Here is a 27,955-nt window from a genome sequence, read left to right as displayed (position 1 = left end):
CCAGGTATGGGCTGAAGGAGCTGTGCACAGAAAGGCTGGCAGCAACACCTTGGGTGAAGCTTTTCTGATGCCTGAATTCCTGGTGGGATGAGTGCAGTTGTACATCTGGGATGCCACATGCAACATCTTTCCCCCATCCCTCCCGTGGTGCTTCAGTTCCAGCAGAAACAGAGCAGGCAGGGTGTTCTGCAGGATGGAGGATATTGCTTCTTGATTTAAAATTCCTGATTTCCCAGAAGTCATAAGTGAACTTCAGGAGTTTATGAATGCAATTAGTAGCAAACAAATTTTTTTAACTAAATCCATTTTCCACTGATGAGCACAGCAAAAGCAGATACTCCTGGCCCCTCCATTCTTAGTGTGTCTCTCCTAAGGGCAGTGAGATTCTTGCTGCTTTGTTGATAATGTGAGAAAGCCTGTTAGTATCCATGCCAGTTGAAGGAGTTTTGGATCCTTACCCCTGACACACCACAGCATCACTGGGCTATCCATCATCACAAATGATTATTCTGAAAGGCTGATGATCAGCATTCAATGTGGCCCAGCTTGTTTCTGATTGACAGAGGGGAGGGAAACATCTGTTTCCAGCCTCTTGCTCACCAGTGTGGATACTGATTGTGGCAGATCCTGCCTTACCTGGGGCACCTGGTGTGTGGTAATGACCAGGAAGGCTGATGAGCAGAGAGATCCATCCATCCATTGTTGTTGTTGGGTGCCACTGTTGTTGTTGGCAGTGTTTTCCTCTGTTGTCCAAGCCAGCAATAAGCAGCTGCATTCCCTTCCAGTGCCAGGCTCTCAGCCTGCACTGTGTATTTGTTTACCTGGAGCAGAGCTGTGCCCTGCTTCAGTAATTGATTTTATGTGTAACCTTGTCACCATCACCAGCAGTGCTGTCCAGGTCTGGGTTTCAGGAGGCTGAGCAGTGATGAGTCACTCGAGTCTGTGAGTTCAGAGAATTACTTGTTGCAAGTAATATGTTAAATAGTCCCACTGATTTATTGAACCAAACCATAGCTGTTTCCATCCCAGCCCCAAGGGATAGGAGGTGAAGGACATATTGGACTGCTTTCCGTGTTCCACCTTCTCTTCCCTTTCCTCCCTCTCTAGCCCAGAGTTTCTTCCTCCTTTGCAGGGAGTTGCACAGACCTGGGATTTAAATTCAGATATGTCACCATATCTGAATATGTCAGCATTGCACACCCCCCCTGAATCCAGCACTGTAGCTTTAGGCTGGCTTTTTTCTTTTCCTCAGCAGGCTTTGTTCCTCCCCACTCTGGGCCCAGTTCCATATTTTACCACCCTGTGGTCAGATCCACATTAATCAGCTCCCCTGGAGCTTTTTCCCAGTGTCAGGTTGCAGGCAGGGCTTCAGCCCATCCTCGGTGGTCTGACAAATCCCCCCAGGGCAGGGGCCAGGCCTGGTTTTTGCTGTTTTTGAACAGCTGCTCTCTTTACTGCATTCTTGTAACCAGAGCTTTCCTGGCAGCAGGCTGTGACAGCAGGAGCAGTGCACAATTGCACGTGCTCATGGTGGCTGGGGGCACAGGCAGGTGTCATACACAACCTGGCTGCCACTCTCATTGTTCATTGCTTCCTTTCTCTCATGCTTGAAGATTCATGGGGGTTTTTTACCCCACCAGTGCTGTATCTTGTCAGAACCAGCCTAGGGATTGAGCTGTCCATGGGTTAAGTATCTCTAGTTCAGCCTCATTTCTCTGCTGCTGGTGGTCTGCTCCAAACCTGAGTGAGGACAGGCTGCTCCTCATTGTGTAGCATCGAGGTGAGACAGGTACAGTGAAGTGCTGTGAATAAACAACAAAATGTAAAAGAAACAGAAAATTAGTACACCCATGGAACAGTTCCTGTTATCTGTGTTGCTGGAATTTGCAATACCTTGATAGAAATCAGTGGAATTACTCTGGATTGATCTTAATTTAATTGAAACAGGATCTGTGTGCTGAGGAAACATTCAAAAGTGAGTGCCAAATTTTAAAAGGCTTTTTGTACCTACCTGGTGGGGTTTCAGGTGTACCTGGAGGAGATTAGCTGCTAACAGCCAAGATCTACATGTCTGTGTAGGCTCCTGACTCCTCCTGAAGCACCAAAACACCCTGTGAGATCTGTTCGAAGTGGGGTGGAAAACATCTTTGTAAATCTTGGCCTGATTCCTGCTGCAGATTAAAAAAAAAAAAAAAAAATCTCCTTTGATAATTACCTGGGTCGCTTGCTGAACTGCAGTGAACACACAGAGTGATGATGTACCAAGGCTGTCTTTAGGCTGTGGGGGCTAAAGAATAAGGATTGCAGTGCTACAAGGATCAGCTGGCTCTGAAACTCTAGAAAATAAACTGTATTAAGATATTTGTAAGTTGATGTTGGCTCTTTTATGCTTAAAGTGTTTGTTTTTATTCACAGATGATATAATTCCGTCCGAGAGCAGCTCCCTGTCAGACACAACCACCTATGATGATGGTATGATGCTTACCCTTTTTTTCCCCAATAAGTTTGTCCATTCAGAGATGTTTCTTTGACTTAATGTCCTTTAGCATGTCCCATCCCTGGAAGTGTTCAAGGCCAGGCTGGACAGGGCTTTGAGCAAAAACATTTAGAGGAAGGTGTCCCTGCCCATGGCAGGGAGTTGGAATGAAATGAGCTTTAAGGTCCCTTCCAGTACAAGTCATTATATTATTCTGTAGTTTTGGTGCCTTTTGATGATAAATTACTTTACAGAAGAGGAAAAAATAGCTACTCAGGAATGTCATTCCTCTTAATGGGTTAGTTTCTGAGAGGTTCTGCAGCTCTGTGAGCTGACCTGAGTCATCTTTAGAGAAGGAAGTTGGTTTTAACATGACCAACCTGCAAGCTGAGGACACTGTGAGTGTCAAATACGTTGTCCCTAGGGCCTGGCCTAGAACTGAAGGACTTACAAATTGGGAGAATTAGCCCAGCCCTTCTTCCCTCACAGCTACCATAAAACTTGGAGAAAGAAAGGTGCAATAGTCACAGATACTAACGCTCCATTTTCGTTTATCTGTTCCCTGGTGAGCTTGCATCTTGCACGGGGTGGTGTTTGCTCAGCTTACTCATTTCACACACACACCCACAGACACACTCACACCCTGTTCCACAAGGTGGAAAGGACTTGGCCTGCCTCTCCCTTAAACTGGATAATCATCATTTGGGGACAAACATTATCTAAATCATTACTCACTTTTCGGTTTGGGTCTGATTCTGATCTCACTTTGTCCCAGTTTTAGACTTGTACAAGCCAGGTGGTGCCATAAAATGGATTTACACCTGATTCCTGCTTGTACAAGTAGAAGTGGAGCCAGGCTTGTGAACGTGTTCTCTGTGATGCTCATCCTGCATTTATATGTATTAGTTGGAGTTTCCTGTTGGCTCTGTCGGGACCTGGTTGTGCCCTAAGCAAAGTGAGAACAAGGATCAAACCAGCATCTTCCCAATTGCCTTCAGCCAAATGTGTCTGTCAGTTGTCTTTGCTCATTCAGTCGCTTTTGAAGTCAGTCTCTTTCAGGTTGTGTTTCAAAACTAAGTCTTAAAATGTCATTTTCAAGAGCTGGAAGGTGAAGGAAAAGAACTGGCCTTTGCAGAGGCTGAGCTTGTCTGCTTGGCTCTGGAAAGGATTGCTCTGCAAACAGATCTTTTCCCAGGAAGTTCCATTCTGTGATCTGGCATAGCCCCAAGCTGGGTGTAGTCTCATAGGAGTTGGTGCTGCTGGGATCTGTAGGAGCCTCCACAATGTCCTGTCTGTGTGGAGAGAGCTCAGTGCAGGCAGGAAATCTTTTCTAGATCCACAGCTCCTGTCATTGTCTCAGTACTGCAAAGTGCTTCTTCCTTAGGGGCCACAGATTTGCACACAGGGCAGAAATATCAGGGATTTTGCTCTAACAAAGTGCATATTCCTTTCCAACAGTCAGTGAATCACTTCCTGCAGCAGCACAGAGACCCAGCTCTGCACAGCTTTCTCCAAGACTTCCCCCACCAAAGTCCCTTGGCGTGGAGAGAATTCATCTCAGGAAGTCATCCATAAACGAGCAGCTCTTGGAAAGCAGACACTCCAGGTAGGCAAATCTCACTGCTGCTGCACTCTGCACCTGCTGCCATGAGCTGCATCCTGGCCCTGCTGAGCATTCCAGCAGAGCCCACTGCCTCCTTGCTCTTCTGGCCTTACAGGCTTTGGGGATGGGAGCTGAATTTCCTGGCTAGGAACAAAAGTGTGTATAAGCAGTTGACAGAGTATCTCAAACCAAAGAGCAGTGTAGTTTTTGTGAAGAGATGGTGAGAAATACAATAGCAAGGGCTGCATTTCAGGAGTTGCTCGTGCTGTCATTCTTTGTGTCAGTTTCTGGGTTTTTTCAGTGTTCATTTAACAACTTGTCATCTTCCTGATGACTGTGCTTAGTAGATTCAGGCAGCACCAAACCCTACCCATCCCTCCTGATGGTATCAGTATTTCAGCAGGTACATTATCAGAGCAGACATCATTCATGTGAGATCTGATGGAGAATTCTCTGTTTACAAGCAGAGTTACTGGGATTCAGACAGCTTCCATCATTAGTGTCAGCTGTGTCTCCAGCCCAAGTCTATGGGATTTGAGCACTTCATGAGCTAGAACAGCTCCATGGAGCACATCAAGAGCAGTAGGTTTGCAGGTGATTGTGTGATCATGTCAGATCTGGTGCTAGCAGCTGTACCCAGTGTGAGGATTCCCCCTGGTCCTGAGATTTCTTGGACTGTCGTGGGTGAACAGGCTGTTAAAGACACACTTAAAGACGTTTTAAAGTTTTGAGCAATGTCTTGCTTTTTTTCCTCATCTGTCCCTCAAGACTAGCAGAACACTCCTCCACATGAAGTTCAGAAGTCAAATAATAGCCATATGTACCCATGTGCTTAATTTGAAAGCCTAATTTGTTCCCTTCTCTGTTACCTGCTCTGTCTCTCCTCAATGGTTCTGTCCTTTGTCTTGCTGCTCATCCTGTGAACACCTCCCTTTAACCACAGGAAGGGATTGAATTTTCCTTCCTATTTACCAACTCTCTTTCTCACACATCCACTTAGGGACACGAAAGAACACAAGCGCACACCGCTGCTCTCAAGGTGAAGAAAAAAGGAAGTTTATTATCTGACTCCAACATTTATAGTTTTCCAAAAGTCACAGTGGATTGGAGGTGACAGTGCCACCTCTCCAGTGACACTGGACAAACCAACAGCCCATCAAATTTCTCCTCCTCCATAAAAGAATGCAAAACAATGAGCTATTTACAGAAAGCATGTGAGAAAGAATGTAATGGTGGGTGTGCTGTGACATGTGGGGGGATGTTTAACCTCCCTGTGTCTGTGTGCCTTGCTGCAGGGAGGTGCTCTCGGCGCACAGCAGCCCGTTCCGCGCGCTGGAGCGGCCGGCGCCGCCGCAGGGCGGCAGGAGCATGCCCACCACCCCCGTGCTCACCCGCAACGCCTACAGCAGCAGCCACCTGCAGTAAGAGACCTGGGCTCTGGGTGCCACACATCCCTGGGGAAGCACGAGGGTGAAAGGAAATGGTGTTAAAGAGGGCGGAGGGTTGTTGGCTGTGCGGTTTTCCCAGAGTGGGGTATCAGTGTTTCAGCAGGTACAGTGTCAGAGCAGACATCATTCATGTGAGACCTGATGGAGAATTCTCTGTTTACAAGCAGAGTTACTGGGATTCAGACAGCTTCCATCATTAGTGTCAGCTGTGTCTCCAGCCCAACTCTATGGGATTTGAGCACTTCATGAGCTAGAACAGCTCCCTGGAGCACATCAAGAGCAGTAGGTTTGCAGGTGATTGTGTGATCATGTCAGATTTGGTGCTAGCAGCTGTAGCCAGTGTAAGGATTCCCACTGCTTTCAGAATGTTGGTTAGAGATATTATATTGGGAAGCCAATCCACGGTGGAGAAGGAGAGGTGCTAAGAATCTTAGAATGTTATCAAGAGCTCAAGGTTTGTTTGGTGGGGTAATGCAGCTGTGAGAGACAGATCCAAAGGAAACCCATCTTTGCATGTTCTGCTCCAAGCTCGTTAACTTGTCTAGGCCATTCCTTTTAGAAAGGAATGGAGATGGAGATTTCTGATGTTTACATGATGCTTACTGATGGAGAGTTCTCTGTTTGCAAGCAGAGTTACTGGGATTCAGACAGCTTCCATCATTAGTGTTGGCTGGGTGTATCTATGGCATTTGGTCACTTTATGAGCTAGAACAGCTCCATGGAGCATATCAATAGCAGTAGGTTTGCAGGTGATTGAGGGAGCCCTCCCGTAAATCATTACCAAATGTGTGTTTGTGACCTTAGCTCAGTGTGCCCCTGTCACAGATTAACCTTGCTCAGCCTGACAGATTATTATAAGGCAGATCTCCTGCTGTTGCAGCCAATACAAAATTCAGCCAAACTGAGTCCTGTGCGTTGCAAATGCTCTGTGTGGAAACATAAGGCAGGATTTGTGTTGTGCTCGGGCTGGGGAGGCAGCTGACCTGTCCTTGCATGCTCTCTGTGTTTATTTGTGTGAGACTTGCCTTTAACCAGCCAACATCTGCGTTGCTCTAGGCCAGATGTTTCCCCACGCCACTGCCGGCAGCGCAGCGGAAGCCTGGAATCGCAGACACACCTGCTGTCCGAGGCTCCTGCTGACAAGCCAGCCTTCTCCCTCTGCAAGTCCCAGCGGAGCAGCAGCACAGAGATCCTGGACGATGGATCATCCTACACCAGCCAGTCAAGTGCAGAGTATTACTGCGTGACACCCACTCCCAATCCCTATTACACCACTCAGACCCTCGACAACAGGACCAGGGGCCGCAGGCGCTCAAAGAAACACAACATTTCCGCAGCAAGTTCAGGGAGCATGCCAAACCTGGCACATAAGGACGCCCGCAGCGCTGTCTTCCACAAAAATCAGGAGCAGCCTTCCTCTAATTACTACATTCCTGGGTACTGCCCTTACACTGAGCCCGACGTTTATTACAACGGGGGGTACGTCTATGAGAGTGACACGGAGGGGCAGTACAGCGTGAACCCCTCGTACCGCTCGTCGGCGCACTACGGCTACGAGCGGTACCGCGAATTCCGCTCCTACCACGAGGACGAGGTGGACAGAGTCCCACACAACCCCTATGCCACCCTCAGGCTCCCCAGGAAGCAAGTTGCTAAAACGGAGCACATAACCAAAAACATTCACAAGGCCTTAGTAGCAGAGCATCTCCGGGGCTGGTACCAGCGTGCCTCCAGCCAGAAGGAGCAGGGTCACAGCCTGCAGGCGGGCTTTGAGTCTGACAGAGGATCTCAGAGGAGTTTGGGCTTTGCTGCTCTGCAGACGCCGTGCTCGCCCAGCAGCCGGGTGTCGTCTTTCTCTTCGGGTAAGGTCTGATTTCACCTGTGCCCAGTGCTTTTGTAAGCCCCTGCTGTGCTGTCAGCTCTGCCCCCTGTCACTGCCTCGGTGATGTCAGCAGAGCTCTGTCCTGAAAGGTGGATGAGGAGCCAAGTAGGATCTTGTTCTGTTCTTGGAAGGAAAGTCTTGCTTGTTCTCTTCTCCTAAGGGTAAATCAGCCTTTTGCTCTTCGTGTAAGCACAGTAACCCAGAGAAGTTCAAAGAGCATTTGAGTTTGACAGGTGTATTTAGCAACTAGAAGCAGTATACAAAGCTTCATGCCATGTAAATGCAGTGGCTGTGATGGCTTCCAAAATAGAGCCCAGTGAGCATCACTGACTGTGTCAGAAAGCACTTTAAGAGCTCCAGAGTACCACCTGTACAGTGCTTGCCTCCCTACAGGGCTTGTAAATCATATTGTGTTTGCATTGTCTGCCTTTGTCCTGCAAAACCCCATAGAGATTGCTGATGAGAATTTTCTTGTTTGCCTCAGCTGATATAGCTGAAGAAAGGTGTAATTTGTTGTAATCCTTTTTTTTTAATTGCAGCATCTTCTACAAACACTGCTGGGAACTGGAGAACCCCCCTTGCACTGGGACTTTCAGACTATGATACGTTGTCTCATTCCTCCTACTCCAGCTGTTATGGGAATGTTTATGGCAACCTTCCTTTGCAGAGCAGGTGAGTAGAATACATGAAGATTTTCTGCCCTTCCTCCTGCATGTCACTGGCTCTTAAATCTGAGCAAATCAGCTTGATTTCAAATAGCCAGGATGAAAAGTATTTATAAAATTGATGTGAGGGCAGTTTTCTGTGTGGAGCAGATGAGCTGTTCCACCACTAACTGTACCCCTGCACTGAAGGAAGTGGGGAGCAGTCACACTCAAGGATGAACTCAGTCACACTCAAGGATGAACTCAGTCACAGTCAAGGATGAACTCATTGGTTGCACAACTTTTTCCTGTGGCTGGTGCAAAACAATCAAACATCCTGCCCTCCCTGGTAGCTGTGATGCTCTGGGCAGTGTTGCAGGCAGAGCTCACAGTGAGCTCAGTCCCTCTGGTGGGGGGGACTCTCCTGAACCCCATCAGGAGTTTCCCAGGACACAGTCCTGTTGGGTTGCTGAAGCTTTAGTGCTTGTGCTGATAAACTTTTGGGAAAGCAAGGAGAAGAAACACCTCTCCAGCCTCATGTCTGAGGTGGTGCCACCTCTGCCAGGTGCATCTCCCTTGGCAGAGCTGAACCTGGGAGCCATGAGGGATGTGCTGCTGTTTGCTGACACCCCCTGCTTGTGGGGGCTCTCCCCAGGCCTGCAGAGAGCCCAGGCTCTGCCTGGTCCTTGCAGGAAATCCTGCAGCTCTCTCTGCTTCTGCCTGGCATTTTGGATGTGTCCCCCCCACTGCAGAGCACTTGGCTGTGAGGACAGAAAGCTCCTGCCCTGGGGAATGACTCTGCCCCCACAAATGCCATCACATTTAAATACACTTATGCTCAGTGTAATAAATACCCCACGTGTGCCTCCTGCTTTGTGGGTTGCAGTTTATGCTTGCTGCCAGACCGACTTGTGTGAAAATACTGAATTTTTAATTCTGTTTGTTTTAAAATAAATGAAAGTGTAAGGGAATACATAAAAGCTGCTGCTAGATCCTTCTTTTTTCTAAGCTAAGTGCCATGGGCTGTTTTACTGAAGTGATTTAAAATATCTATGGCAACAGTGTTTAAAAATACTGTTTCTACTAATTTTTTAATTTCTCATAATTGAGCTTTGAAAATTCTGCTTGTATTAGCAGCTTTATCTAAATGAGGTTCATTAGCTATTAATTTTCCACATTCTTAATCACTTGTCTGATTGTTCATCTGCTTTATTTTCTACTTTAATGTGATCATGGCAAACAAGCAATCAGTACACCCAACAGTCTTGACAGTGCTCAAGGCCAGGTTGGATGGGGCTTGGAGCAGCCTGGTGTAGTGGAAATTGTCCCTGCCCAGGGCAGGGATGTTGGAACAAGGTGAGCTTTAAAGTCCCTCCAAGCCAAACCAGTCTGTGATACTATGACAGCTTTGAGCAGCTAAGATTGCTCTTGCACACACCTTTACTGATTACAGCACAAAAAACGGGTTTGTGCTTGGAGGCAAACTCAAAATCACCAGCATAACCTTGAGCCCAAGGGAGATGAATTCCAGAGCCTGGGGAGGACCCTCAGCTGAGCCTGGTGCTGTGTGTGTGTTGCAGGACCTACGTGGAGCCGAGCCAGCTGGGAGGGGACGAGGAGGATGGCCTGGAGGCAGAGCTGCCCAGCAGTGAGCAGAGGCTGTTCTGGCACGAGGACTCCAAGCCCGGGACGCTGGTGTAGCCCCCGTGCCGCCCCTCACTCCCTCCTGCCCCTGCGTGCCTTGCACAGAACGCCGCCACTCCGGGGCCCACCTCGGGTGGAACTCCCAAAAGGAGCAAAAAGAGGAAGCAGGCTGTTGGTTCTGCTGGGAAAGGTGGAATTCAGCATTCAGGGGAACTGTAGCCAACTGACAAAGTCTTACCACGAATGGCGTCTCTTTGTGAATCCCTACAGCCCGGGGCAAGCCACAGTTCACCGACGAGCAGATGCAGCACTTGGTTGAAGTATTTATATTTAGCAAGCACTTTTTGGGAAGATTGGAAGGTGTTGAAGGCAAACCTCAGAGAAAAAAAAAATAAAAAATGTGAAAAGGAGACTCTTATGGAAAAACCAGGAATTTTAAGAGCACAAGTCTGATGTCTGAAAGAAGAAGAAAAAAAGAAAATTTTTTCTACCATGGCTTATGAGGACCTGGAAGAGGTTTCATAGGCTTATGAAGGATAGATCTGTGTGTGTGAGTGAGGCAAAGGATGACTGAATCAGTATTGGAACATTACTTGAAGGAAGGCTGGAGTTTTTTTATTATAGAGGTTTGAATGAGTCTGTCCAGTTTTTGGGGTGTTGCTAGGAGTGTTTGTTAGCACCACAAGCAAGTTCTGGAAAGAAAAAAAATTTGCTGACACATACATTGTGTAAAACCAATAGCTAGTTGAGGATTTGGAAACAGAAGGAGTGAACTTTGAATTCTCTTTTCCATGATAAAACATAATTAATAATGGCCCATTTAATGACCTTTCCATGGTACAACCTCGCTGTGTGGAGAAGTAGGCAAATTTTCACCGTGGCTGCATAGTGGCCCCTGCTCAGCAGTGACAGTGACACGTTGCTGTGCCACAGTGGGTCAGGGATCCACAGTGGGGAGCCCCAGGGAACAATTTGGGAGCAGTGGCCAGTATTTTAAGGTGGATGCAAACACAAACAGCCAAGTGGGTGCCTTAAAATGAGGGGCATTAGGATTGTACCACGAGTCACCTGAACTGCCAGGTGCGTTGCAGAGTCACTGAGTGACAGAACAGCCTTTTCACAGAACCATTTGTGTAGGAAGAAAACATGTGACTGCAGTCTAGTTTTAAGAGGGATAAACCTACCTCAGGTCATCCATCTGTAGGAACAAACTGGCACAGGGTTATCCTGCCTGATTCCTGATGATTCGTCTGCATATGGTAAAATCTCTCTCGTTTCTCAGCTGTACTGTGCTTCAGGATTCCAGAAATGGTGCTCTTTTGTTCTTTTATACAGAAGATTAGTTACTCCTTGTTCATATTGTGAATAGAAAGGTTTCTGATAAACTTTTTTGACGTTTTTTTACCAGTATTCCAGAGCATGTAATATATACAGAAGGACACACTTGTTAAGCTGGTACTTAGTTGTTTGTATTATTAGAGTCGCAATTTGGAATTAAACGAACAAAAACAAAATAAAAAATAACTTATTTCCTTGGTTTTGCATATTTGTATAGCCTTCTAGAAATGCGAGAGCTCTTTTTGCTTATTCTTTTACTACTCCTGAATTTTTTAGACCTATTATTTTGTATAGGTCAATAAACTGAAAAGTGTGCTACCAAAACCACTTCAGCATTCCTCCTGTTTCTCCTTGCGTGCTTGGGAAAGTGCAGTGTGTGTTATTTCAGGGCTTTGAAGTAAATCATTGTGCTCTGATTTCTTTTGGCCTATGGTGTTGGCTGGGGTGCAGAGGGTCAGTGGTCTCATTTGAAGGAAGGTTGGCCCCAGGCAGGTCAGAGATCCAAACCAGCAGAATATCAGGTCAGAATTTCTGTTTCTCCATCAGCTGTACCGAGGGAGCCAAGCTGGGCTCTCTCAGCATCCCTCCCATGTTACAGAGACAGAGGTGTCCTTGTGTTGTTGGAAATGCTTCTTGCCCATCTGTCCTTGCACTTAGGAATTGCCACTTATATAATAGCCTTTCCCATTTGGAACATGGCTTTTAGGGTTTGTGTTGCTCGAGTGCTGGGTCCTCTTTGGAGTTGGTGCCCCCTGAGACACCCACCTGTCTGTAAGAGTGACTTGGATTTCAGATGTACAACTGCTTGTGCACCCTGGTCACCCAGTAGCTGAGGTTACTCAGTTTTACTCTCTTCAGAGTTGTCGTTCCCTACTTTTTGAGGTGTCCATAAACTTCACAACCACTACTGAATTTTATTCTTTTTTCCAGGTTGCTGGTGGAAATAGGTGTTTAAAAAACCTGCAGGTGGGCCCATTAAAATTACCCCCCTGACACTACAAACCAGCAGTGCTTTGAGCAGGAAGCTGAGTGGTGCCAAGTCTCCAGTTCTTTACCCAGAGTTCATGGAATTAGCACTATCAAAGCTTTTCCTACAAAAAGGAAATGAGATATGTAACAAGGCTTGTTCCCTATTTAAAGCTTTGTTTGCAATCATTTGTTTTAATGCTGTACCCACAGAGTTCTGTGTTGGCTTTTCTGACAGCATTCAGGATTTAGCTCAGCCCAACACATCCGTGTTGGCACAACCCTGGCACTCAGCCTGGCTTGTTGGGACAGCACCAGGGTGATTTTGGATGCAGTTGTTGAGAAAATGGGGATTTGAGGTGGGTTTGGGTTGAGGATGGCCTGCTATATTTGGGGGTATTGTGTATAAAACCTCTAGGGCCAGAGTTCAGAGCCTGGTTGCAGTTTCCAGTTAACAAGAGCTGAGCAGAGGAGCTGGAAATGGAACAGGGGTGGTGGAGCTGTGGCTCTCAAGTCCCTCTTGTCATTCTCCACATGCCTGGCTCTACAAGGGTTTTGTTTTTAGGAACTTCTATGAAGGGTGGAAATACAAAGTGAAGAAGGAGGCCCAGAAGAAGAGAATAAGAAGGTCCAACTTTTCTCAGATGTTGCTTAGGGTCAGTCTTGGGTGGCACAGGGAGAGAAAGGGAGACCATGACGTCTCTGTGGCATCTCCTGCCTGTCAAGGGAGCTGCTGCTGCACCCAGCTGTTGCCATTTGTTCCCCAGGACCTTTAACTTTGCCCTTTACAGATTCCCAGCTTGCTTTGTTGAGTGTCTGGAGTGATGTTTTGATGCAGATGTACAACTGTTCACAGAAACAACTGCAGCTGAGGAGGTAATAAGGGCATACTTGTAATCATGATCTTATTTGTTCACAGCTGAAATACAAATTGCCTGTGCTTTGTTTGAATTCCTATCTCATCTGTGTGTAGCTGTTTAACCACAGCCTGCCTCACCAGGATAACTGAGGACATCTAGTGCCTGACAGCAGAGTTGGAGAGAGGAGCCTTCCTGCCTCGTGTGCTCCTCTGGAATCCTCCCTCACCCTTCCAGTATGAAGAAATATCAGAAATTCTTATTTGGTAATATCAGAACAAAGCCAGGAGGTGAGCAAGGTGAAACACCAGACCCAGAGGCTTTGATTTTACAAACATCTCTCTCTTCAGAGGTAGATGCTGCTGATGGGAGTGTGAAGGGGAAATAAAACCCCACTTACATCTGTGTGTAGTGGAGTGGTTTTGAGTGCTTTGAGTTAAAAAGAAGACCCAGTCCTTGCCAGGAATCCTTAAAAAGGAATTTGGGCACTGAGCTAAAATAAGCCATGCCTGATATTTTGAATTACTGTCTGCTTCTTCTCTGCTGTTTTGAACAAAACCACTAAGATATGGGAGGACAAGCACTGACAGGAGTTGCCACGAGCCCTGTGGGAGGCTGGTGTTGGACATTCCTCCAGTGCAGGGACCAGGAGGGATGAGGCTCAGGCCAGGAGCCCCTTCTCCAACACAGGAAAATCTTTTGAAGACCACTGATCTTTAAAATTCACCTGACAATACTTAGGTGAAACTTTCTGGCCAAGGTGACTTAGTCTGTGAGTCTTGCAGGTTTCTGCTGACTTCTCCTTTATGATCTTGGGCTTGCTCAGCTGAATTTGAAGAATGCAGCAGCAATGTTTGTAACTCCTGGCTGGGTGAGAAGCCTCCACCATGACCCAGCCCGTCCCAAAACGTGTGTAGGAAATCCTATAAACACTGAAGGTTTGCTCCATCTCCTGGGCTTTGGGATCATTGCAGGAGAGCTCCTCAGCCTGGGGAGAAGCTCCCTGTGCTTGCCTGGCACTGTCTGCATTATGTTCATTCTACTCCTAGGAAGGTTTCTGCATTCCACACTCTTCTTCCATCTCCTTTGTACTTTTCTGTCATATTTAATCAATTTGTAAGGTATAAAACTGACAGTGTCAGCTACAGCAGGGCCTCACCTGCTGAGTAGTGAAATCTCTCTCAGTGAAATCTCTCCCAGGACAGGATTTATCATCAAAGTTTTTTACCCTGTGCTCTGCTGGAGCAAATGAAGCCTGAGGTGACATTTCCTCCTTGGAAAAAGGGCAGTGTGAGCTGTGATCAGTGCTGGTGGCCCAGGAAGACGCATGGCACAAAGGTCAGGGTCTCAGTGACACAGAAGCAAGACTCCTGGCCAGCACAGCTCCTTGCCATCCATCCACCTTGGTTATCCCTGCCTGTCCCCTGTGATGAAGGGAATCACCATAAATCCTTCAGCAAGTCCTTGACTGCAGAGGGATGTGCTCTGCCTCCCTGGGCAGCACCTGCCCTGTTCCAGCACAGCAGGAAGGAGTCTCAATTTCTATTTCATCATTAGAGTGCCATCACAGAGCTGCAGATGGAGAGGAGTTTGCAGCCAGCCAGGGCTCAGCTGGAGTAACTCTAGAAGAAATCCTTGCACCTGCTGCCAGCCTGAGGTTAGGGCAGGACGTGCCCCATGTGTGCAGGAGGAGGTGGCCACATGGCCTTTGCAGCATCACTGCCTGTGGGCACATTCTGGTGGCAGGAGGACACGAGGTGTGGGGCTGTGATAGGTTTGGGTGCTGTAAAAGGAAGATACACCCTATTTCAGTGTGAAGGGTGACATTGTTTCTTAGCATGAGCCTGTTTCTCATCTGATTTGCTTATGCTGAATTCAGTGTTTCACATAAATGTGGAGGTGATTGCTCCTTGCAAAGGTTTTGTTGTTGCTTCTTGAAGAATCCTTGACATTGTGTTATTGCAGTTCTGATTTAATAGTGCTGCCAGGCAACACTGGGGGTGAAAATACACATTTGGCCTAAAAAGAGAGGGTATATTTTAACCACTGCTTTTAGCATGAGGCTTTTGTCACTCCTGGGTTTGATTTTTTGGTTTTTTTTTTCTTTTTTCCCTGCAAGCCCAGAGTACAGAAAAATTGTGAGAATAAAGGTTGAGTTAGCAGTAAATAATTGCTGAATTGCACATGCTGTCACAGACAGGTTCTTGCACAGTTTTCAGGGAGGTGAATGTCTTCTCTCAAGGGCTGAGCTTGCACTTCTGATGCAAGTATTGAATCTCTGAGCCTGTTTTGCACAAAGATTTGGAAGAGCAAGCCCTCTGTTAGTAGCAGCAAGCATTTGGGTGAATGCCCATGAGTAGTGTGGGGTTCAGCACCGTGTTTTCCCCGTGTCCAGGCCAGCTGTGCCCATCAGACAGGAGCCAGTGCTGCCCCAGGCTCTGTGTCCCCAGGCAGGCCCTGGTGCAGGGCTCAGTGTCCCCTTGTGGTGGCCACAAGCAGCCTCAGCTCTGTCCCAAAGCAGGTGAAGCCACACTGAGGCAGCTCAGGCACCTTTTGGGTTTGCCTATGGGTGAGAAGCCCCAGGCTCAGTCCCTGAGGTCGTGGTCAGGTAACAAACATCGTGAATTGCCTGTTCCCCATAAAATAACAAAATTACTCATGGTCTTTCACAGACCTGGTTTTATTCACCACAGGCTGGTTTTCTACTCCTTTTGGCAGCTGTTAGCACTGTGCTTTGGGAAGAAGAGGTAACAAAGCACCACACAGGGATGAAAACATTCAGGTATTTACAAGTGCTTCACCAAGGTCACGTAAATAACAAGCTGGGAAAGGAAAATACCAAGTGAGCAGAAACCAGGGCTGAGTGTTTCAGCATCTTGCCCATGCTTGTGCCACAAATGACATCTGGGAGCAGAAAGTCCCTCCTGTAGCCACAGAGCTGCTCTGTGTAACAGAACATGGTGCAGAGCAGCCCCCTTGGCTGAGCTGGGGGTGCTGCTCCAGCCTCTTCAGAGTGTGGTCAGTAAAAAATGCTGGGAGATTGCAGGGGAGGTGTGGTGCTGTTCAGTGGCAAGCAAGCCCAGAAAGTCACTCTTTGGGAGTCGGATTTGGAACAGATTTTGGCTCTGAATGTGGCAAAGGTTTGTCCTGGGTCAGGTCAGGAGCAGCTCAGTTGCCTTTTGTGTCATCTCCAGACCCCCACCAGCAAAATCTGAGTGTCAACATGCATATGTGGGGCTGGCTCCTACCCCAAAATCATGGGGGTTTTGATATTTTTAATGGCTTTAAACAGTTGAAATGATTCAGAAATCCATTTGCTGATTATTTAACCCTTTTTAATACAAACCTAGGCATACACATCTGACTTGCCAATGCATTTCCCTACAGGATTGCTTTGGACAGGCCACTGTGGGTGGTCGGTGCCCTGCCCCAGGCTGAAATGTTCTATCCTTGATTTCTGTCAGGACCAAAGTCTTCTCCCTGCTCCCCTTTTCTCCCTAGACTCGTTAATGTTTTCTTTTCCCTGTAATCAAGAAGGTGGATGATGACAGAGGTCGTTTCCTACTGCACAGGTACTGTAGCTGCTCTCAGATTTCTCTAAAAATGGAAACTAAAATAAATAAATAAATCACCAAGCTCTTTTTTGGGGGGGGGCAAATTAGAAGCATCCAGGTCCCACTGAAACAGGAGCTGCAGCTCTGTGTGTTTCTCTAGAGGCAGAGGAAATTACAAGACATCAACACAGCGATGATGGGAGAGATCATGGGAGATGATGAGAGACCTCAGCACAGTGAAATGTGGTTGGTTGAGCTGGGGCAGCAGTGGAGGGCTCAGATCCCCATCCCTCTGCTCCCTCCTGCCCTGACCCAGCCTGCTGTGCCTGCTGCTTCTCACAGGGTTTGGCTTTGCAGCTCCCTGTCAAGCAACTTGGGCAAATACTTCCAAAGTCAGGTGTCCTTACTCTATTTAGGCAACAAACTTAATCTGATATATTTATATCTGGAAGAGTTTGGAGGTGTGGTGGGTGATTTTTTTTTCCCCTTGGTGTTTTTCCCACAGGGTGTCTCTGTATGACTGCTCCCATTTCTCAGCGGTTGTTATTGTTCAGATCCCATCATCTGACCCTTTATAATCCCTGTATTGGGTTACACTGCATTGCTGGACATGCTTGCTGTATGCTACTGATTGTCAATTTTAGACTCTCCCATCAGCCTAAGAGTTTCTTAAAAGTAATGCAAGGTTGTGTTACATGGGCACATTCCCTGACTCCTTCCAGTGGCACTTGGAAATGCCATGGATTGGTAATAGAGGGGGGATTTATGTTTGGGGGGATTTATAAACCAAAAAAATGAAAGCAAACATTATAGAAATTGCTCTCCAATATTTGGCCACAGCATGTGGCAAGCATCAATTACCTTAAAAATAGAACAGTTTTAGGCACTTGAAACATGGGATTGAAACATGGGCTGCCTCCTGTCAAGTGGTGACACAGCAGTCAGGCCTTGCTGATATTCAAGTGAAGAACTTGTCAACATTTTGGCTTTCACGAGGGATGGGTTGGAATTTTTGAAGAGAATGTTTAAATGAGAAAAAAATCAATGAGGTGAAGCAATCCTGCAGGAGAGGCTCCTGGTTTCATTCCAGAGTTCACCCACATGTGAGTGCCTGCCTTACAAACAGTGAGCAGTGAGTCTGAATGGTTCCTTACCAAGGGCAGACCTCTTCCTCTGTCAGTGTGCTCTTGAAGTGCTTTTGGTTAATGCTTGTTGGGTACCTGCTTCGTGGGAGTTTTGAGCTGCTCCTACCTGTAGGAGTTGCTCTGTGATTGCTGCACAATCACAAGAGGTTTTCAAACACCCGATAGAGTTCTCAGTACCCCTGTTTTCCTTCTCTGGTCTTCTGCTGGGGCTTTGAGTGCAGCTCTGGCACAGCACAGCTCTTGCCTCTGGTAGCAGTGCAGCAGCTTGGTAGCCCAGGGATTCCTGAACAAGTGTCAAATTGGTGTGGAAATAGCAAGTGTCACCAGTGGAAGTGGCTTTCCTGTCTTAATGAAGGTTGAGAAGTGTGTGATTATTTTGGAAAGCTCTGACGGGAGCACCAACAAATGTTTTTGGGAAGAAGATGGGAGTTTGGATTTGGAAAAGTGTTTTAGACCCACTGTGAGCATGTCCTCACCTCCAGGGTGTTGTTTGTTGCTCTAATGTGCTGTTACCAGAACACCAAAACACTAAGCAGTGTGTTAGGAAAGGAAGTACATCCTGGAAAAATAATTTATGGAGGAGAGACCTAAGGTAGGCAAAATATGATACCCACCTTGGAAATCTGTGGGATTAGCACCCAAGTCACCAGGAGAGGTGTCACCAGGCAGCCCCTTGCTCTGCATCTGATGGGGAAGGCATCATTCCCAGTCTAGAGTTTCCTAACGGTGGTAGTGACAAGTGATATATTTCTGTTAAAGAGAAAAAGTGGTTTTCAAACACCTGATAGTGTTCTCAGTACCCCTGTTTTCCTTCTCAAGAGGACTTCATGGGTTTGACCCTGCTTAACTTAGATGATCTGACAAGACCACGGCCCAAGATGGCCTGGCTGAAGATCATGGAAACCCAAGAAGGTGGCATGGGGCTTTATTTACAGGCAAGAAATTAGCAAGTGAGAAGCAAGCAGTGAACAGACAGCCTCTGGGGCCCAAACTGCATGGTTTGGGAGAGCAGCATACTGGAGCACTGATTTATTTGAGAACATCAGGAAACCATTTATGGGTTCTATTATGGGCAGCAATCACGGGGGTAAGAGCTGCTGGAGCAGACAGATTGATGTGTGGGTCTGTTGTTGTGCTTGCCACTGCATGATATAAAACAAGGATAAGGACATCCCTGAAATACCAAAGGGGCAAATGGAGACATTGCATTCTTGGCTTCTTTAAATGACAAACATTTATTATCTTTTCCTTTGCCACTTATGCTGTTCCTAAATTTTTGCCCTCTTCCCTGCTGTGTAACAGCATGAATCAAATGAGGACCTTTGGATAATGGACTTTTAATAGAGGTTAACAGGGCTTAGAGCTCCATGTTTCATGTTACAAAACACAGCAAAGAGACACCATCATCATGCAGAGCCTATTTTGTTGCTGGCAGACTCCAGCAGAGCATGGCTGAGACTGTAATGAGAAATATGGTTTAAAAATTGGCAGGGCATGGTTTCAGAGCCTCTCCCCCATGGTTTTGTTCCTATGGAAGCTGCATTTGCAAGGTGAGGATTTGATTTGATACCCCCTGCAAAGAAAATTTGAAATTATGAGAGGAAATCTTCCTAATCCAATGAACGGCCCAAACTGTGAGTAGCAAAATTAGCCAGCCTTGCTACTCTACTGTTACAAAGAAACCATGCACATGGTGATGCTGCAGGTTTGCTGTGTGAATTTAGCAGCCTCTAAAATATTCTGAAGAAGGAGGCACTTGGATGAAATGGACACCTTACAAAAAGAGGAGTTTGCGGAGTTACGTCAGGTCTACAAATATAACAAAGAAAATCTTTGTAGTTGCTTATTAATTCTGAAAAAAAAAAAGGTAAAAAGTAGGAGGAGGGTGATCTGGAGATGAACTGTCAGCCAAGAAGAGCTGATGGTGCAAATGATGTTCATGACAGGGCCAGGCCAGTCAAGAAGCAGGCAGTGGCATTGCCCCAGGGTGGGAGCAGGGATGTGCCATGGGGAATGCTTCCCTGGGAACACTCAGCCTGCCTCAAGGGGCTGGTGCCTGTCCTTGCATGGACCTCTGTCCCCAGGCACAAGGGGCACGCTGTACCAGCTCCACCCTCCTTTTTCCACCTTGGAGGACTTTCCCCAGGCCAGGATGTGAGGTCTGGGAGAAGTCACCAACAGAGGGTGGCTGCACTCATACCAAACCCCCTGTGACAGTCAGCCAGGGCTTAGACCTGGCCTAAGGCAGTGCTGGGCCTGTGGTCTCTGGTCCTTTTGAGATAGATTTGAGATGTTATGGACACAGAGACTTTTCTGATTCTTCCCAGAGGCCAGATTTCACCTGCACATCTCACAGGTGCCACTGATGTGCCTTCATCCCGCTCTGGTGATTCCACCCTGAGCAGTGCAGAGTCCCAGGAATCCTCTGGAACATGTCTGTCTTCTGCCTCCCTCAGTGGGGGACACACCAGCTGCACTGAAATGTCAGAAGGGTTTGCACAGCTGACAGGTTGCTGAAAATGGAGCATCGCCATAAATTCTCTTTATCCAGCCAAGTGCAGCTTAATATAGACTTAGCTGCACGGGCTGTGCCCCACACTGAGCCCAGGAGCTGCCACAGCTCAGGACCAAAACATGAACTGGTCATTTTAACCAGAGCAGCTACTGCTAGTGAGGAGGGAAAAAAAGAAAATCCTTTGAAATTTATCTTTCTCTTTAGGTTTAAAAAGTGTTAGAGGAAGGAGGGAAGAATGAACATGTCTGAACTTGGCCAAAACTCCGATGAAGACGTGTGTCCTGAGGACATTGATGAAGATGAAATCCTGGCTAACCTGTCCCCTGAGGAGCTGAAGGAGCTGCAGAGTGAGATGGAAGTCATGGCCCCAGACCCTGAAATCCCAACTGGAATGATACAGAGGGATCAGACAGAGAAACCCCCCACGGGCAGCTTCGACCACAGGTCCCTGGTTGACTACCTGTACTGGCAGAAGGCATCCAGACGCATGCTCGAGGATGAGAGAGTTCCTGTCACCCTCTTGCCCTCTGAGGTAACAAGCAAAAATCACAAATATTTATTATGCATCAGCAGCGGGATCTGTTTTGTAGCTTTAATACCTTAACCTGCCTCTGCTTCTTATGTAAGGTAGAGTACAAACAAATGTAGATTAATCCTAAAAGCCTCATCAGAATCCAGCTTGGACTGATGTCAGGGTTAGTAATTTTTTAATTGCTTTTCCCAAATATTTACTTAAGCTTTTTAATAGAAAAAAATTCCTAATTCTGATTTGAGTGAAGCAAATCACTGAGAAACTGTCACAAGATCAGTTTTGCAGGATGTAACTCTAATTAGTTTGATTTTGCATATGGAAGAACACCATGTTGCTTTTCCATGGAAGATTATATTAATCATACAAATTAAATTATTAATTGACAGAATTTAATGAGATACTGGAGAAAAACCCCAAACCACTGTATTTTAACAAGGTGAAACATTAACAACCAAGCATGCAAACTCTTGAACTAGTTCAACCATACTCAATACAATGCTTAAATTTATTTGACTATCCCCATGACTTTGAACTAAAGTTAAGGTCATACTTAGATATCTTTCAGGATGAGGGCTACACTTAAAAATAGGTTAATAGAATTGAAACTTGGCCAGATGAAACACATCCATACTTGAATGTGAAGTTTACTGGAAGTGAATTTGAGGTAACTGATTTATTTTACTTTTGTTTTAAATATCAGTGATTTGCTAATACACACCAGTGTGGCACATCCCGGACTTCCCAGGGCATGGGCTGCCTTTGGAGACCAGGGGAAATCTGTGGGATTTTTTCTCCTGCACTCTTATGCTCAAAGAAACAATTTTGTAAACACTTCAGAGGTTAAATCTGAAACCTGGGCGTGGAGCTGGCTGCTGCATTCACAGCTGGTCCATCAATCCCCATCCCAAACCCATTCACCACCACAGCCTCAAGGGCAGAGGTGTCTGGGACCATTTTGTCTGACTCTGGGTGCAGCACAAGCCATGGCACTGTCCTGCCTGAAGAGAGCAAATCTCAGGGAAATAGCTTGATTTTATTAGTGCTTTGTTAGGATTTCTCTGTGATGGAGGAACAGCTTGCAAAAAGATGCTTGACAAAGAAAAATCTAAGCAAGGAGTGTCTCTGGAATTGGTAGATGTTTGCAACTAATTTATTTGAATGGTAGAAGCCTCATTGCCCTGCAACTGCTTTGTGCAGGGGCTGGTTTCTTATCTCTGGACTCCAAACTGAGCTCATATTTTATCTTCAGTGAGGTGCTGCCTTAGGTGTGATGCTCTGGGACTGCCAGAGCAGGTGGCCCTGTTGTCCCTTGTGCTGGATGACTCCACAGTGGTCACAATTGCCCTCTTCACTCCTCCTTGGGCTGAGCAAACCATCAGGGGGTCACCCTCATGTCCAGTGCTTTGTGGCATACAAAGGAAACTTTCTTGTCAAAGAAATTATAAAGATTACACTAAATCCAGAAAGAGACTTTGGATCAGAAACTCTTAACCCCCAGAAGGGTTCAAAGACCATCTTAACATATCATTAAATATGTTCAGGATTTAATTGTTAGGACTTAATTTAGTAGGCAAAGATGAGAAACTGGTTTGCAGCCTCTTTGGAACAAGTTGTTCCTGTGTTCCCAAGCAAGCTGGTACAGCCTGAATTTACAGCAGTGACACTTTTAAGGATTATTCTCTATTGTAGGGGCAATGAGGAATATAAATCCAGCTGCTACGTGTTTATTCGAGCAGAAAGTTATTGTAGCAAAGATGTCTTGCAACTATTTCAGCTGTGAGGTTTTGTCTTCCTCAGAGAAGTGCTGCAGAGGAGATGGAAGGAGAGGCTGGCAGCAGTGGCGAGGTGGCTGGAGGGAAGATGCCAGGACCAGAGGGAAAAGAGAGACATTACCAAAATGAGCACGTGTCCGAGTCAAGAACACAACCTGGGGACACAAAGACAGATAGAAGTGATAAGGAGAGAGTGGTGGAGGAGGATGAGAAAGAAGAAGCAGAGGAGGAAGAGGAAGAAGAAGATGAAGATGATGACGAGGAAGAAGAAGAAGAAGAAGATGAGACTGAATTGGAAACAAAGAAGAATTGCACCAATGAGAACAGTCACATCAACCAGATAAGTCAGAAGTCAGGTACAGAACAAGGAGAAATCAAAGAAAAGCCTAAGGAAAATGAAAAGAAAATATCAAAATTGAACATCCCCCAGAAGTTAGCGCTGGATACCAGCTTCATGAAGATAAGTGCCAGACCCTCAGGAAATCAAACCAATTTAGAAGACAGTTTGGAGAAAGTCCGAAAAAACAACCCAGACATGAAGGAGCTCAACCTGAACAACATAGAAAACGTCCCCAAGGAAATGCTGATCGATTTTGTCAATGCCATGAAAAAGAACAAGAACATAAAAACGTTCAGCCTGGCCAACGTGGGGGCTGACGACAGCGTGGCGTTCGCGCTGGCCAACATGCTGAGGGAGAACAGGAGCATCACCACCCTGAACATTGACTCCAACTTCATCTCTGGCAAAGGCATCGTGGCCATCATGCGCTGCCTGCAGTACAACGAGACGCTGACGGAGCTCCGCTTCCACAACCAGCGCGGCCTGCTGGGCCACCAGGCGGAGATGGAGATTGCCAGGCTGCTGAAAGCCAACAACACCCTCCTCAAAATGGGCTATCACTTCGAGCTGCCGGGGCCCAGGATGGTGGTGACCAACCTGCTCAGCAGGAACCTGGACAAGCAGAGGCAAAAGAGGCAAGAAGGGCAAAGGCAGCAGCAGATGAAGGAGCAGAAAGAGTTGATAGCGATGTTGGAGAATGGACTTGGGTTGCCTCCTGGGATGTGGGAAATGCTGGGGGTACCACTGTCCCAGCTGAGGATGCAGGAGCCTCCACAAGCCCCCAAACCCCCTGTCCCTGCAGCTGTGTCACTGAGCAAAAGGCAGGAGAACACGAGGCCACCAGCACCCGAGCAGCCGTGCAGGGAGAAACCCATCAACTTCAAAGTGGTCAAGCTGAAAAAACTTCAGCGCAAACCCCCCGTGCCAGAGTACGTGGAGCCTGCTGAGAAAACCAACCTCAAAGACGTCATCAAAACACTTAAACCAGTTCCCAGGAGAAGACCCCCTCCCCTGGTGGAAATAACCCCGAGAGATCAGCTCCTCAACGACATCCGCCAGAGCAACGTCGCCTATCTCAGGCCGGTAAGTGCAGAGTGCTGCCTCTGAGGGGGAAAATGGCACTCACCTGCTGTGCTCTGAGCCCTGGCTGGAAATGCTGGGCTTTGGCAGGGCTGGCAAATGCACCTGCACGTGGCATTGTCACCCTTTTGTGTCACTCCTGGTGTGCGGGTGGTTGTTTTCCAGCAGCACTGAGGTACGGCTTGCACAGGGAACTCACACCAAGGCTGCAGCCTTGTGCATCCCCGGCTGCATCCACAGGGTAAAAGAAAGGAAATTCATTCAGGAGGTGAACAAACCCACATAAACTTTACCTTTCTATGCTCCTAACAGTGTATTAGTTATGACAGGCCCATGCTATTATAAGACTGTTGTTTCAGGAGTACAACAGGTATTATGTTTTTACATCAGTCCCTCATAAACCCCATGTTTCTCTGTTCAATATCTGTGTTTTTCCTTAGCTCTCACTTTACACAAGAGAGCACTTGGCACACACTGAAATCCAGCCTGGTCTCACACTCTGCAGCCCTGCTCCTGCCTGCCTCACCCAGTAACAAGGAGTGTTTTATTTTAGTGGTCCTTTGCTGCTCATTCTTCTGTCTGTCCTTATGTAGATCAATTGTAAAATTCTAGTGCTAACAGGAAAAAAAGAAATTAGATCCACCAGCAGTGAAGATGGAACAAGGTTGTGGGAAGAAAGTAGTGGTACTGTAGGGGGTTTTATATTTGTTTTCAAGTAAAACTTGGCCACTGAAAATTGGCTCAGTGGTCAACTCATGTGAGCTCAAGATCATCCTGACTTTAGATTGCCAGTCCAAAACTGAAAACGGCCTCTTGGGTATGGTCTCACTTGGGTACCAAATTCATAGGCTTCTTCTCAAAATGCTGGGCACCAGATTTAACCTCTTGCTCTCCTGACCTGTTATATTCCCTTGCATTGATTCAAGACATCCTAAAATCTGGCTGGTGTATTTGTAGCTTGATGCCTGTTTGTGTTGCCAAGGCTCGAGGAAGAGGACAGAAAATCCCTTGTAGTTAAAAATAGACAAGTAGTATTTTGTAATTATAATTTCTTTCAATATTGACATTTTAATATAGTGTGCCTAATGACTCTTTCATTTATACCTACAAAGAAATAATTATTTCCTCGGTAATTCCAGACAGAGTAGTTTGTCCTGATATTTTGGCAGGTGCAGGTTCTGCAGTGACCTCAGATTCTGGTCCAGGATTACCCTAAACATTCTGTCCTGTAGGCAAGGTTTGAGGTTCTGAGTTTCTGCTGGCCACTCCAACTTGGCTGCAGCCAAGGCCTCTCCCCAGGGCATTTCTGGCCTTTCTGGGCCAGTCTAGGGTTTGCATTTTAGTTCCACATCCCAGACAACAAGACCTGCTTGTGGACAGCTCACAGATTGTGCTGGTGACAGCAGGTTGGTCCATGGCTGTGGGAGCTGCTGCCTGCCCAGCTCTCAGGAGGCTGGAGGACAATGGAGCTTGTTCTCTGCCAGGCAGTGCCCTTGTTTTGGACAGCAATAGTTGGGAAACTTTGGTGCTGCCCTATGCCAGGGGTGATACTGAACCCCAGCCATTCCCCCAAAATGACCTGGAGGATTTTATCCATGAGAGCTGGGGGGGTTAAAGATAGACAGATCAATTAATGGTGCATCCTAAACATGCCAGATAACAATTGCTATCCCAGCCCATGGAAAAATGAAACTATGGACACATTCTGGGGGCTTGGGGTGGTTTGTTTTGGTGGATTGTTTGGGGATTTTTTGGGTAGGCTCTTTTTTGGCCTCTGTCATCAGACCACCTGGCTTGGATTTGGGGCATTAGGGTGTTATTCTGCCCATCCTCCATGATCTTGGTAACTCCTTTTTGCCTCAATTCGCTCAGCTTCATTTCTGAAATGGAGTTTTGCTGCTTGAGCTGAGTTGGGTGTTTGTTCTCTCTGTGGGACTCAAGGCCTTCAGACTGATTTCCTGGACCTTAAGTATTGCAAACATCCAGTGGGGCATTCCAAACAAAAGAGAGCTCCCAACCAGAGCTCCTTGGAGTTCCCAGCTGTTATATTTTAGTTTCTGGGGGTTTGTATTAGGCTAAACTGGCCTGGTAAATAAAGCTGAGAAATTTCCTCCTCCTAATACTTCACGTCCTTGTCCAGGTGCCGTTGCCAAAGCAGCTGGAGTGAGAGACCAGACTGACCTGAAGAAAACAACTTGGAATAAGGACTACTCAAGTTTTGCTTACAACTGTTTCAGCAGATGTTTTCTGCAGAACCCAGGTGGTGTATTCAACTCTTTGGGAACAAAGCTTGTGATACACACTTGTGTAAGTGTGCTGAAAACGGCTGGCATGGGAAAAGTCAGTGCTAAGTGTTTCCACCAGGTATCAAACAATCCCGCTGCCATCTGTCTGCCAAGTGGATGTGAGGCTTCAGATTGTTGTGGGAGTATTTTCTCAGAGGCATCAATAACCTTGTCTTTCTAGTTTGTCAGCAAACTATTTTGCTTCCACGTTGTCCTTCTGCTGCCAGATTCTGCAGGAACACGCTGTGCTTTATCTTATCTTTCTTTTCACACACATGCTACTTTATTACTCTCTTGTCCATGAGAAATGTATTTGGTTTCTATGTATACAGCTTCATTTTTTAGGCTAAGGAAACAGAAATGAAATAAAGCTCTCTCTGTAAGAGGTGTGCAGCACTTCCATTGCTAACAAAGCACTCACAGAACGACTGCTCTGGTACAACAAACACCTTCCAAGCTCCCTCTGTTTCAGAACAGTGTCTAGTGGGTATTTACCTGATCAGCCTTTAAAAGATGATGCCATGCTCTGCTTGAGAACTGTGATGTTCATTCCCTGTGATTCACCTGTCTTACTGCAATCCTCAATTGCAGCCACCTTGGAGAGCACTGAAATGCCATTTTAGGTCTCTCTCCACACTGTTTTTGTGGCAGGAGGATGAGCCTCACCACTATTCCAGGGGTTTAAGAAACTCCTAATTCCTCCTAGTATGATGTGTGAACAGTGTGTCACATCCTGGCAGGGCTGCATTTGAAGGGGTAAAACCTGTATATACACAACTCAGTTTTTCCTTAATATTTTTGTGATTTTTTTTTTTCTCCTCCCTCTTTATGATCACATTAAGTTCTTCTGCTGCCTTTCTTGTACAGCAGCTACAGGTAAGTCACACTCTTGTGAAATACATCCACAAGAAACCAATTGTTTTAGGGGCTTTTTTCTTTGTTTTTTTTAAAGCTATAAAACACAGGGAAAGAACAAAGGCTTTCCCTGTGCTAAAATGTACCTTCCTGTGGCTGCTTGGTCCAAAGTCACAGCTTTGTGGCTGCTGGCAGGATTTCCTTCAGGTGAGTTCACCTCTGAGTGGTGACTCTTAGCAGCCTTGCCCTGGCAGCTAAATCCCAGTCCCTCCCTGCTCCCCCTTCCCACATTTATTTTAATAGTCCTGTAGTACCAGCAATGTCCAAGACCTCTTGAATCCAAGGTAATCTCTACTGTCACTTGTTCAAATTTTCACTTGTTCTTGTCCTTATGGTACCTATCACCCAGTCTCTTTCCAATCTCCACCTTCCAAACTTGTAAAGCTCTGCTTCTATTTGCAAAAGTAATGCCCCAAACTTGGGAAAGTTGGTTTCTGTATTGCCCAAGAGAGAGCAAGTAGCTTTAAAGCATCACATAACATGGAAGTAAGATTAAAAAAAAGAAAATAATTTTCATTGCAGCTATTTCTTTTTGTAAAGGAGAAGAGCAGGAAAGGAAGAAGCTTGGTACTTCCAACCAAGCCCTTGCACAGAGCACAGCAGCAAGTGACAAATGCACCAAGTAAGTGCCCAGGAAAGCTGCTGGAGCACACTGCTCTCCAGACTGGCTTCAAGGCCAGGCTGGTGCAGCTCAGACTGCAGCAGCTGGGACAGGGAAGCACAATGGAATATATAATATAGTGCTTTACAATCTCCAATTGAAGCTGCCAGGCACCAATTCCTGCTACACCCAGAAGCTGCCAAACATGAATTTCCAGGGTGGATAGAGCATGACCTGTGAAACTCTGCTCTGATCCATGTTCTCCCACCCAGCAGCCTCTCAGTGATCACAGGAGGAGGGAGGCACACACAGACATCACACCATGAGCTTGACTGCAGCAGAGCTGGTGCTGCTCAAG

The 27,955-nt window shown here is 46.6% G+C and overlaps 2 protein-coding genes across 5 annotated transcripts in view; both read left to right on the top strand.

Moving 5' to 3' along the window:
- Nucleotides 1-11,362, top strand: part of FRMD4B (FERM domain containing 4B) — a 126,407-nt gene extending 115,045 nt beyond the window's left edge. For all 3 annotated transcript variants that reach the window (XM_077184612.1, XM_077184613.1, XM_054640127.2), the window contains exons 18-23: nt 2,416-2,472; nt 3,935-4,082; nt 5,375-5,500; nt 6,584-7,389; nt 7,949-8,081; nt 9,634-11,362. In XM_077184612.1, the coding sequence (XP_077040727.1) occupies nt 2,416-2,472; nt 3,935-4,082; nt 5,375-5,500; nt 6,584-7,389; nt 7,949-8,081; nt 9,634-9,754 (1,391 nt within the window). In that variant the 3' untranslated portion in view covers nt 9,755-11,362. The remainder of the gene's footprint in view (nt 1-2,415; nt 2,473-3,934; nt 4,083-5,374; nt 5,501-6,583; nt 7,390-7,948; nt 8,082-9,633) is intronic.
- An 8,945-nt stretch (nt 11,363-20,307) lies between these two features.
- Nucleotides 20,308-25,963, top strand: LMOD3 (leiomodin 3). 2 transcript variants are annotated; one of them, XM_054640276.2, is made up of 3 exons: nt 20,308-20,604; nt 22,402-23,799; nt 25,937-25,963. In XM_054640276.2, exons 1-3 carry the CDS (start codon nt 20,308-20,310, stop codon nt 25,961-25,963), a joined length of 1,722 nt encoding a protein of 573 aa, XP_054496251.2. The 2 variants fall into 2 exon arrangements, with proteins under 2 accessions (XP_054496251.2, XP_077040722.1); XM_077184607.1 differs by having other exon boundaries at nt 20,314-20,653; nt 22,460-23,799.
- Nucleotides 25,964-27,955: the final 1,992 nt, after the last annotated feature.

The sequence above is a fragment of the Agelaius phoeniceus genome, chromosome 11 (genome assembly GCF_051311805.1).
Source record: "Agelaius phoeniceus isolate bAgePho1 chromosome 11, bAgePho1.hap1, whole genome shotgun sequence".
NCBI classification, from domain to species: Eukaryota; Metazoa; Chordata; class Aves; order Passeriformes; family Icteridae; genus Agelaius; species Agelaius phoeniceus.
The sequence above is the reverse complement of the archived record's forward strand: the minus strand, read 5'-3'. Positions and strand labels throughout refer to the sequence as shown.

What these genes read in the sequence shown, in the direction of transcription:
- LMOD3 (XM_054640276.2), top strand. Translation starts at nt 20,308, where the DNA reads ATGAACATGTCTGAACTTGGCCAAAACTCCGATGAAGACGTGTGTCCT. An exon ending in TCACCCTCTTGCCCTCTGAG is followed by an intron (nt 20,605 to 22,401) that starts GTAACAAGCAAA and finishes TGTCTTCCTCAG; the next exon opens with AGAAGTGCTGCAGAGGAGAT. An exon ending in ACGTCGCCTATCTCAGGCCG is followed by an intron (nt 23,800 to 25,936) that starts GTAAGTGCAGAG and finishes GTCCTTGTCCAG; the next exon opens with GTGCCGTTGCCAAAGCAGCT.